At 37.5% G+C, this 12,724-nt stretch overlaps 1 protein-coding gene across 1 annotated transcript in view; it reads right to left on the bottom strand.

Annotated features, from left to right (window-relative positions):
- Positions 1-12,724, bottom strand: part of grin2cb (glutamate receptor, ionotropic, N-methyl D-aspartate 2Cb) — an 84,842-nt gene that overhangs the window by 27,033 nt on the left and 45,085 nt on the right. Inside the window, exon 5 of the mRNA XM_066704781.1 lies at positions 5,377-5,588. Within this exon, the coding sequence (XP_066560878.1) occupies positions 5,377-5,588 (212 nt within the window). The remainder of the gene's footprint in view (positions 1-5,376; positions 5,589-12,724) is intronic.

Below are 12,724 nucleotides of genomic sequence, written 5' to 3'. Positions count from 1 at the left end.
CAGCCTGCACAGTGGTAACAAGGCATGATGGATCCATGTTCTCATTCTGTTTACGCCAAATTCGGACTCTACCATCTGAATGTCTCAACAGAAATCGAGACTCATCAGACCAGGCAACATTTTTCCAGTCTTCAACTGTCCAATTTTAGTGAGCTTGTGCAAATTGTAGCCTCTTTTTCCTATTTGTAGTGGAGATGAGTGGTACCCGGTGGGGTCTTCTGCTGTTGTAGCCCATCCGCCTCAAGGTTGTACGTGTTGTGGCTTCACAAATGCTTTGCTGCATACCTCGGTTGTAACGAGTGGTTATTTCAGTCAAAGTTGCTCTTCTATCAGCTTGAATCAGTCGGCCAATTCTCCTCTGACCTCTAGCATCAACGAGGCATTTTCACCCACAGGACTGCCGCATACTGGATGTTTTTCCCTTTTCACACCATTCTTTGTAAACCCTAGAAATGGTTGTGCGTGAAAATCCCAGTAACTGAGCAGATTGTGAAATACTCAGACCGGCCCGTCTGGCACCAACAACCATGCCACGCTCAAAATTGCTTAAATCACCTTTCTTTCCCATTCAGACATTCAGTTTGGAGTTCAGGAGATTGTCTTGACCAGGACCACACCCCTAAATGCATTGAAGCAACTGCCATGTGATTGGTTGGTTAGATAATTGCATTAATGAGAAATTGAACAGGTGTTCCTAATAATCCTTTAGGTGAGTGTAGTTTGTGCTGTACAGCATCTTGTATTAGTCCTGTAGATTTCCATGTGAGTGACACTGTAGGCTATATCTGTTGTTCTGTATGTGGACGTTTGTGATACCAAACTCCAACTTGCTTTCGTGTCAATCACCCAATTAAGCAGTACATTATGAACACAAAATTGATGCCAGCCTCTATTTTCATTCCAATCCCTAATTCACACTAGGTCCATCTGTGTTTCCATCAGGGGAAGGGCACGATTACTCAAAACTGGCTGTACAGCTAGATTTAAAAATAAATATAACATTTTTAAATAAAGACAGAGTATCACAGAAAATATTCTACTATGGAGGTTCACTGATATCAGCACTGCTAGGATCTGTATATATTTAGACTAACCATTTGTTAAGGCACACAGCTGAAATGACAGATGGGGGATTCAAGGTAGCAAGACCTCTCAGTATTGTTTCCCAGCAAGTTGTGTACAGTAACAAAAATGCCAAGGAAAAAAAGAATAAAAAGAAAGATGTCAGATTTGAATGCAAGCACATTTATTTTAAATTAGTCTTTACTAACCGAGTTTAGCTACATCTAATCATGAATTACAAAATTAACTAAAAATGAACTTACTTAATATTTTTCCCAAAGTAATGGACATTATATTATTAACTGGTTGAGGCGGGGGTATTTATTTATATTTATTTAAATGATAATAACAAGTATTATTTTAGTAGCAGAAGTAGTTTTAGTTTCAGACAATAAATGTTGTCTTGGTAACACATCAGTTACTTTTAATAGTCATTAATTGGCAATTAAATTAAAACATACACCTCAGTGAATAAGATAAGTGAATTCACTGATTGGTTTCTATATATATAGACTAATCATACCTCTACTTGGCTGCTGCTGCTTCCCAAGAATGAACTTGTGCTTTTGGTGTTGATTATGGCAGGAATATTTAGGTAGAACTAAAATACACCAACATAAAATATATATATACATGATGTCGTCCAATTTTAAACAGGCTAATTGAATCCAACTTGGAGAGCAGAGCGTCATTTGGAGTCGGGACCAACTGTCATGAGCAGCGGAGAGGCAGAAAGAGGAAGGGAAGCAGCTGGCTCAGCGCGGGTGACAAGCCCGCCTCTCTCCCAGCCACACGCCCTTGCACTGCAGTGGCTGTTTGTCTACAGCGCAAGGAGTTTGCTGCTCTTATCTATAATTGATTCTGAGCCACTGCTTAATATATCTTTTGAGATGAGGAGCCATCTGGATTACATATATTTTCCAATAGCCACTCTCAACACATATGGCCCCTTAAACTGCAGCCCTGGCATTCCCTCTCAGTCTTTAGGCTTACTACATCGATGCTGCTGTCTTTGGCCACACTTGAAGGATGTTGTAATGCCCTGTTCATATCAGTATTATGACTCCTCTTCTAAGCCTTCTAAGTTCTGTGGATTTTGACAGGTCAAAGCAATGGCAAGTGCTCTAGACAAATAAGCTTTAAGTTTGAGAAGATGTTACACTGAAAGAGACTTGGCATCATTCTGTGTATTCTGTACTCATTCTGTAACTCGGCTAACTCAAGCAAGGACAAAGGTACAACAAAACCAATATAGATATACAGTCCATAGAGCAAGAAAAGGCATGGTGAGACTTGGTGGTCTTGAGGTACAATTGGAAAGTGCTACATGTATAGATGTTAACAAAGGCAGCAATTTGCCCGTGGTGACAGTTATCGAATGTTATTAGTGAGAAAGCAAACAGGTGATGTTTGGAAGGGGGTCTTTTTCTCAAGACACACTGCTTTTAATAAGGGTGCCAGTGATTGAATTTAAGCTGCAGGCCACATTAAGCCACGTTAAGGTCTTACAATTACTGAAAATGACCCTTTGACAGATTAACTGGATTTGGGATGCTGATTACTAACAAAGGAAAGTATTTCATGAGCTGGGGACTTAATGGAAGAAATACATTTTACGGAAATTGGTTTGATATTGTAGATAAGAGTTTTATTTTCTTTTTAATCTTGGTCTGTTTTTTTATTTGTTTTTCTCATTTATTAGTTTTTTCGTTGAAAACTGATTATTTTTTTCAGCTTTTGGCCTCCGCAAAGGCAGTGATTAAATGAGGTCATATTTTCACTGAAGTTATAGCCCAGCTTTAATTGCTAAAAGCTCATTGTAACAAGGCTGTCACTGAAGAGACGCAAAAGGTCTCCAACACTGTGCCGTATTGATTTTGTGTTACATGGATTCTTGTTGTGCTTAGCTTTCTGCTTGGCTCAAATGGAATTATTTTACCTTGTTCTTGTGTAAGCAGCACTTTTATCATCTTAATGGGAGCACTGGGGCTGGGTCGAAAGTGTGCTGCCTTGGTTTAATTTTTTATAGGTTATTACCTTAATTTAATTAAGTACTAAGCCACTGTCTAGAACGTTATCACAGTATCTATGCACACACTTTATCGTGCCTGTGCCATCTGAATTAAAAATAAGAGAATACCCAACCATAAGATGCCCCTTGTCAAAACCTTCTATTGGTCAAAAGGGAAAATGTCACACCCTTTTCTTTAATTTGAAAATATACCTGCTTTGATCAGTTCCACTACACTCCCAAGATAACAAGAAAAAAAACATCCCTATTTTATGAGAACATCTTGTTTGATTGCAAAAGCTTCTTAACAAATCCCAATCAGTTCCATTCTGCTACCAATTAACCATAGTTGTCCATGCAAAACTCAATTTAAAAACAACTTTTCTGATTGGAATTGTCTACTCTGTACTGTGCCAACAAATACATTCTTCAGTACTATGCAGCCTTTAGTTTATTGTTGCTTAGTCGCATTGGGTGCTTATGTTTGTCTAGAGATATTGTTGTATGACAGAACTTGACAGTGCATGGGCAGTAATATTTATTATTATCTCGATATGATCAGTCATTAACCAACTAGAGTGACTAGCAGTATGGTATATGGTGTGTCCTGCTCGTTATAAATGGGCAGTAGAGCCTCAGTAGCTTCTTCACTGATAAACATACACCAGCAAAATGTAGAACTATTTCCAAAGTGTCCAGATAATATGTTTGGTCACAAAGCATTTGTTAAAGCTTGATTGAAGTTCCAAACCACTTCATTTATGTTTGGAAATGTGCAAAGAATGGTTCTGAGTTGCCATTTATATGAACCATTTGAAAGGAAATAATGAAGTGCCCTGAATGAGGATTTAGACATGTCTTGCCACTGACTCCTTTTGGAAATTGCCCTGTATATATCAGTGTCAGGGAGGAATGCTGAATTGGTTCTGTGGAAACATTCAAGTGTGAGGAAGATGTTGAAAGATCGGGGTGCATATCATTCTAATAGGTATTGGCTTCAAACAGGTGTGTGCTGGACAGGTGTGCCAGTTTCAGTCTCTGTTTAATTACTGACAGTCATTTATCTCTATAATAAAGTCTGAATACCATGTGATGTCATCTGGTAAATCTCAAGAGCCTCCTTAAGCAAAACTTAATTAAAAGGCTGCTTGGATCACAGCTGGTTATTGTGTTTTTTTTTGTTTTTTTTTAACCAAGCACAGTTTCAATGTATCTATTTATTTATCTGTATCGTTATTTTACTTACTTTACATTTTTTAGGGTAAGTAATCAAGAGAGTACTATCAGCATTATATGAATGAAGCAACATAGACCTTCGCCTTTTCAGTGTCTTATTGATCTGAATTCAAGAAGCTCCCTCACTGCAGTGCTGTCCATCGAAATCATCTCTCCATCTGCAGAGTAAGTTTGTACAGAGCCCTTCTATATAAATGGACATGTGGCATTCCTGATTTCCAAAAGAGCTGGAGGTCATAGCGGTCGCTTATGATAACAATTCTGTCAGCGTTATTCCCATGGGTTTAAATATAGGACTTAAAATCAAGATTGTGGCACTGTAATTACAGAACTGTGATATCATGTATGAAGCACATTTTGTATGAAATCCCTCCCATAAGAGTCTAGATACAATATGCTGTTCTTATTGTTAAGATTAAAGCTGTTCCACTTGTATATGCCAAATGCACAGTTTGTTGTAATTAAACGCTGACAGAATGTCGAATACTTTTTTTTGTAGTACTTTTAGTCATTTTCATAGTCTGTCCGCCCCCCTCTGCATTCACACAACTTCAGTGCTTTAACCCAAACATCCTTTCAATATTTGGAAAATCCCACAAGGTCAGTTCCCTGTCAAGTTACTTTAAAAAGTCTATTTAGATATTATATTCATTCACCAGTCTGAGCATATGGTCAAAGAAATGGTTGAAGAGCCTGATATGTCTCTTACATAGATGTCATTTAAAGGGATGATTTTTATAGTTGGCTCAAATCCCCCACATATACCTTTCCAATACATTTTAGAATGTCCCAAAATTATATTGAGGTACAAAGAAAAAAAAAAAAATCACTCTTGCCAGATGTAGTGTTTTTAAAATCTTAACAAGGGCTGAGACCAGCTTGTCCCCAATCTAATGTTCACGTATAAGCAGTAGAAAGTGACCTGCAATTTGGGGGTAGGTTAAAATTTTGATTGGGTCTCCTAGAGCAAAGACTATGTACAGCGCAAAAGCTGTGGTGGAGCAGAGAAGCAGTGAGAAATCAGCCATCTAGGTCAGCACTCTTTGCTGTCACTCAGTGGTACTCACATCTCTGTCTTATTGGACTGTTTGCGGCAGGGCACGGTGTTGCGGACGCAGGTGCCAGTGATGGGGTCCACGCTCTCCACGATGACGAAAGGCCTCTCTTCCAACGTGGCCACGGTCAGGTGTCGGTTGTCGGACACAGGTTCCAGGAAGGGGCTGTACCTTGGCCACACTGGGTACCTCACCTGCAGGATCCCAAGCTCATAGTTCCCCACCTGCAGCAGAAAATCACAGACATCAGAGATTCTCGAAATGCTGAGACTAACAGCAAGGTCTCAGGAGAGCTGGTACATTTTATACATCTGTAAAAAATATATATTTTATTTTCTTAGAATGCCTTATAAAACCCATTGCTTTAATTTAGAATTGACTCCCTGTTTTTCTCTCTTTCTCACTCACCAAATCCATTCTGTCTAATTTTCCCGGATCAGTGTGCAAGGACAGATTTTTTATGGTGGATGTTTGTACCATTTTTCTAAGACAGTTACCAAAGCAGAACCATTTACTAGAATGGTATTTGGATGATTTAAGTAAAGGTACCTAACATGGTAATATTTAATTGTATGAGGGTAAAAATGTATTTTTGATACTCAATATAATGACATAATTAACATCAGATAAGTCCCAGGTGCTGATGGACAGTGAAGGAGTCTCTCAGTGCACAGAATTATTTTAGTTTTGTAAGTAAAACTATGAAGTGTCCTCTGTTACTTACCCATTGATTTTTAATTAACAGGGTTATGGAAGATGGATTGCTAAGCAAAATGACGATCTGCTGAACCCGTATTTATTATGAAGTAATTAAAGCATTACCCACAGTACCAAAGTATATTAAGGACCTGCTGCTTTTCAAACCATGAAGTTGGCAGACGCCCATTAAAATCTGATAAAAGGCGAAGTGTGGCTGAATGGCCACTAAAGGAGAAAGCAGGAGAAGAAAAACTCCTGAAAATTATTTGCATTTCCTCACAAATTAAATACTCGAGATGTGATATTGAAAAGTCTGATAATGGCTTGTAATACAGGGTGAATTGAGAACAGCTTCCTGGTGCATCAGCACATAAAAGCCTCTCTGAATGAGTATAAAATGACTTTTTACAAAGAGCGTTATTGATGGAGAAATTGTAAGTATGGGGTGTACTTCTAGAAAACGTATTGGTAGGCAACAAGTCAGTGCCTCCAAAGAAGTGGAGATCTCCATCAAATATATGCTCTTATCTATTGAGCGTGGTAAGAAGTGTTTTTTTCTTTGGATAAAGCTTAATTATCCAGTCCGTGATCGCAAGATATGTACTCTCCAAGGTTCTTCTGGCTGGGTTTCTTAAAAACTAAACAAAAACTGAAAGGAAAAAAAATCCCCTTTATTTAATATTTCAAAGAAGATATGTTTTCAAAGAATGTTAATTAGTCATTACAGGGATGCAGGCTGCAGTACTGACTACTTTCATTCAATATATAGAGCTTTTGAAGCAGCAGTCGAGCTTAAATACATTGGGTGGGGTGCAGGTTAGCTATGAGACTAGGTGTTGAATGCTTATTGTATATAACATTTAATTTATTGTATATACAAGTTAATATATCAAAGGCACAGTTAAAATCTGCACATTCTCTATATGTGCTTGTCTTTTTCCTGAGCACGATGTCAACAAAATCCTTAACTGTGAGACTAATTCAGTCTCTTTGGCTGTTAACTACCATGGATGCATTTGCTCACATACTAGTAATGGCAAATTTAACACACAGTTATAAACTTCTTACATGGTTGTGATGCATTGAATTGTAAATGAGTTATATTAGCCTAAAGCAGGAACAAAATGTAATTATCATAAATGCAATCATCATCATTTCAATGTGAGTAATGCCTCCTCACTCCAATTTATTAAGCAGAGGGTGCTGTACTTTAGTAAGTGATGAAACTCATTAAAAAAAAAAATGTCACAGAGATGCTAAAGTTACCTAGGACTAGACTAAATCAAAGTTGCAAATTGCTAAGTACAAATCTGTACTCTATCATGGTTTAATTTATTGTTAGAAGCCATTGTGTACTATTTATACATGGAAGTATGACTACTTAGGCTGTGATCAAAGGGCTGGGTCAATGTGTTGATTTGGTCCAGCCCCTAGTTGTTGTTGTTTTCTCATTAAACGTGTATACAAGTTATAGCTTGCAGCTGTCACCCAAAAGAGACTAATCTGGAAAATGACAAAGCCTGGTAGCTGCATGGAAAGTCCGTTCTCAATGGTTCTCAATTAAGGCTGCACTGAGAATTAGAATGGGGGCTCGTTTTCAGACAGTTATGCATGACGGAAACCATATGAATGAAATGAATCCTGAGTAAAGCAGCTATTTTAATAAAACTAAACTTATTTGTCCAAATATATTACATGTTTATGAGTCTCATTTAAAACCATTGTTTCATCAAAAGGCAAACCACAGATGGCTTCAATTTTCACTTGTGCAGAACCCTGGTATTAAGATAACATAGATCATAAAGCATTATCTCTTTTTTTGTTTGTTGTTATTTGTTTAATTTTTATGGTGGGGTAATTTTCTACAGCGATCACTGGAAATAAAACATAGTTTTTAATTTCCCTACACCGTAATTATAAAGCAATTACAATTCCTGCTATTATGTAAATATTTTAGAGCAGGGAAGCATAATCAATAGTTCCTTGTTTAATTGACTTTTGTGCGCACTGGAGCCAGAAAAAAAAAAAAAAAAAGACTAAAAAGTGTAATTTAATATTGGGGCAGCTCTGGCACTGGTTTGAAGCACAATACCCCACTCCTTTCTTTTGCCAGATAATAGCACCTCTATCATGGTCAGCAGTTCTGAACAAGTCACATAGTAACTTGTGCTTTAAGCAATCATACATCAACTGCAATGCAACTATCTTCAGAGATATACTGGATTTAATTAGAGGACACCTCTCTCTACCTGGATTCATTGTTCTAGCTGTCACACCCAAGTTGATCTAAAGATTCTGTAGTTAGCCATTGCAGTTTTTCAATTATAGCACCTAGACACATTTGTACTCCTGCAGTTTACTTAGTATTGAGCCTCTGAAAAAACAATTGTAAAATTAAATTGCCTAGCTTGTATCACAGGAATCCGAGTAAGAACACCTTTTAAAGGATAAACTATATGGTCTTTAAATTAAGATAGAGATGTTTTAAAACAAAGTTTACCATTGACTGTACATTAATAGTAACTATGGTGCTGCTTGTAAAGGTTATTATTCACACTAAATACCGCAATGGATTGATGTACATAATGGTATTTAACGGTTTTATTTCTTATTAGTTTCTTTTTGTTTTCTGTGGAAGTTTTTATTAAATAGCTATGCAATCCACTGACATCTAAGTAAATCAGTAGGAAGTGATGTCAAAACAGAGGGATGCTGGGCTTTGTTTCCCTGTTGGTGATTTTGCCTCCGGTGTGAAGCTGTTAGACCAAGGCCACAGTGGCAAATGTATACTAGTCTGGCTCGGGGTGGTTGTGATTAACTGTGTTTGGATTACATTTTATATAACAATATATGTATGTTTTTTTCTATCCCCAGAAAATGTAATTGAGCAAAATGGCAGAAGGTAGGTTTTGAAGTTCAAACAACTAATATATTGTAACCATTTTGCAGCTGAAATCGATGGCTGACTTTCTCTTGTTGGCGGTAAATGTAGTGATGTCAAACGAGACTCGGGGTAGCATTTTTTCCTTCCCCTTGGCTCTTAGACACACACACACAAAAAGCTATTTATAATCGTGAAGGAGAAAAAAATGTATTGATTATCTTCCTATCCTTCAGCATTTTACACAATAATGCGATTGTAATTGCCTCATTATTATTGTATATTGGAATAAACGTGCTGTGTTTGATTATTGTATTTACTTATGTTTTATTTTCGCAGTGCCTGCCCAAGCAAGTAATAGGAAATATGGGACAATGCCACGGCTATATAAAATAAAAAAATAAGTCACCCACAGGAAGAAGGGAAAGGAAAGAGAAACAAATGAACTGCTTTTCTTTCTCTTCACCTTCAAATTGAAAAGCACTGCAGCACTTGGATATTTGCACCTCAAAATGCCTTATTGTGCAGGTACACACTACAACCATGACACCAATTTACAAAAGGCTTCAGGTAGTCAACTCTTAATTAGTAAAATAGCAACTTACTTTCACTGTCATGCTCTCTGTTATTAAAAACTATAATGCATATAGAGAAAGCCCCTCAGATATGCCTGGGTAGTTCACTTCAGTTGGATGTGGGCACACATACAGGTCTGGGGGCTTTGCCTGAATTTATTGCTGAGAACTAAGCTCTGTAATAAGGGAGTCAATGCTATTTGCAATTGCAGGAACAAGCAAAGCTGAAAAGATGGGCCATGAAGGGCGGAGGATTGTTACAAAAGTTTGTGAATACATTGAATGGGCTGTTGTTCTAAGACAAATTAAAACATGTTGTAAAGTAAACAATTCAGGATGATTATTTAAGAAACACTTCAGGAAGTTGAAACAATTTGTTATCATATTTGAAACATTAGAAGTGCATTGTTGTTGGGGTTCCCCCCCCACCCCCCCACAATATACTGCTGCAGTTAATGATTGATTGATGTACTCATAAAATTCAGCCAGTCCACTGCTGTAACTCAATGATAACACAGTACGGCCTGAACATCCTCACCCATCATTCCCTGGGGGAGCCGCGGAGATAGCCAAGTTCTTTGGCGGATATAGTTAAACAAGCTGTCGCCACCTTTTTAATTGTATCTTTGCCAAACTCATTTGGGATCCTAGACTGTATTTCAGATGTATCTGCAGCTGTGTTTACCACTACGCTAAGTTCTGCTTACAAAACATTGTATTTGTTGTGTCTTGAATATGGAAGAGTGTTGCACACTTTATTTTTTCTCCATATACTACACTTTCACACTTAGATCCTTCCCTGCATGAAATGCATTGATGTGAAGAGTAAAAACATGAATTAATACATGGCAGTGATTGTGATTTTCCCTATCAATAGTGTATTTCAACTGTCCTATGTCTTTTTTCCTCAAGCAAACTGAACACCGAACAGGCAAACATATGTACATTGCAATATATTTATAATATATGCTTTCACTATATGTTTCATCCTTTCTTTTCCACATGGGTGTATATTTTCAAGAATATTTTGGGGAGTTTTGGGTTTTGAATCTGAGATGACATCTGAATGCCACCCTCCACTAGCTCTCAAGTGAAACTGGACTCAAGCTCAATACACAATACAATAGTTTTTCAATACACACCCCCCGATTTAAGTTCATGAGAAGTGAACCCCCCATATTCTTTCATTTCACCTTACTCAACTTATTTTCAAAAGCTTTAAATTAGTAATTGTGATGTCTGTCTGTATCTGCGTGCCAAGTGGTTGTATTTCTCTTCTTTATTTCAAGTGGTCTCCTTGTAAAGCACTTTAGTTATCTATATATTTTTTATTTCTCCATTAAAAAGTACAAGCTATTGTGGTGCTTCCAGAATTAACATACTAATGCTAAACCTTTGATCAATTATGGAAATTTCATTTGTCTTTATAATGAAATTCCCTGCTGTAATATACTGATTATGCGAGGGACAAGAAAAAGAAAAGAGAAATGGTGCCTGCTGTGTCTCATTAAATTTTGAACTTTGATAAATTCAGTGAAGGAGTGCCATTTTTATCACAATAATGTAGTATGTATGTAATTATTTACTTTATGGATTAGCTAATTAAGGTGGAAATAACCAGCTTTCAAAATGTAATAGGTCCCTTCAGTCGAAAGGCAGAGCTCTCTATTTGCCATAGACAACACATCAAGTGGAGGACATACTCGTACTCGTACACAGACAGTTCAGTAAATAGCTTTCTTCAAATCCTTTCTGAGCCTCTGTGATATGCATTTTTTTGTTGTGGATTAAAAGTACAAAGTAATGGATTGTTGGCTATTCATAACCAAACTCAATTTTGGTTCAATTGAAACAAGCGATTTGGCCTAAGAAAATTGTAATCTGGAGTGCATTTCCATGTGGCATCATTGTACTCGACAGAATGCCAGGCAAATAACCTGAGTCATTGCCTTTTGCCTACTTCTCTGTTGTGGTTGTGTCTCCACATTGGCCTTTGTGTTTGGCAACTTTAGCAGCAGTGACCAGTAGTATCACGAAAACACCAGAACGCCACCACTTCCGATACTGTTCTAAATGGCTCTGACATCAGAGTATCTTGATGTGAGCTTTGTTCCCATACATCACATGACTCCAGGTCTGGCAATGAATATGGAAGTGCATTTAGGACGGAGAACAGGAGACGACTTTTTACACAGGGTCTTGGGAGTCTGCAACAAGCTACGTAGCCACATGCTCATGACATGCTCCTGACTATGCCCACACAATTATACATTCTCTCCATTACCACATCTAACTATACACTGATACCATCTTTACCCCATTGCTGTCAATGTGTGATTATAATCTGAGACAAAGCTGAACTATAAGAAGGCTCACTTTTCCTTTTTTCTTTTTGTTTTGGTGAATATTACATCCAGATTCCCCTATTGTCATTGCAGAGTTCCTTTTGAAAAGATGTCATCTATGGAGAGTACCATAGATGACAATCTCCCAGACATCATAAAGAACCCCCATTCAACAGCTGTCAGACATAGCCGTGCTTGAAAAGCGTAAGTTTGTGATTTATACCTGTAATAAATTAGCGACATGACATATGCAATGTGTTTGGCAGCATCGGAAAGGGATTTGATTGAGCCAGCCATCATTCTTACGGCGTATCCGTAGACTTGTGGGTGAAAAACAAGAGCCTGATCTGAAGGAGTTGAGAGCAGGGATTTGAGGTTATTGAATTTGCAGAATGTTAAAAGAAACAAAGCTGACTGGCTAATCTATCTTCATTGCTTTGTTCCCGACACCAGGGGCTTTATGCACTGAGATGCATTTACAGTAGAACAAAGTTTCCTTCTTCTCTGAGACATGTTTTGTTGACCTCAACCCTTTTAGTCAAGGAACAATCCATTTAGAGATGTAACTTTCTTTAGATTGAACCATTTCAGCCAGGAATAATTGAAGACGGCTAAATCTAAATACACATTTGAACTTTTCTTGGACGCATTGTACATATATTGCATCATATTGCAAAGACAATTGTATTTCATTGAAATAACTGATTTGGTGTAAACAGCTTGTTTATTACACATGTATGTAGCCTACACTAAAATGTTACCCATTTCCCTAATCCAGCATTTTGATCAGAGTATAAGCTATACTCTATACTTTATATCATTAAGCCAATAGACTTTAGAAACCATCTTGAATAACCTTA

Source organism: Amia ocellicauda, chromosome 5, assembly GCF_036373705.1.
Source record: "Amia ocellicauda isolate fAmiCal2 chromosome 5, fAmiCal2.hap1, whole genome shotgun sequence".
In the NCBI taxonomy this organism is placed as follows: Eukaryota; Metazoa; Chordata; class Actinopteri; order Amiiformes; family Amiidae; genus Amia; species Amia ocellicauda.
Note: the sequence above shows the minus strand (reverse complement) of the source record. Positions and strands in the feature narration are given on the sequence as shown.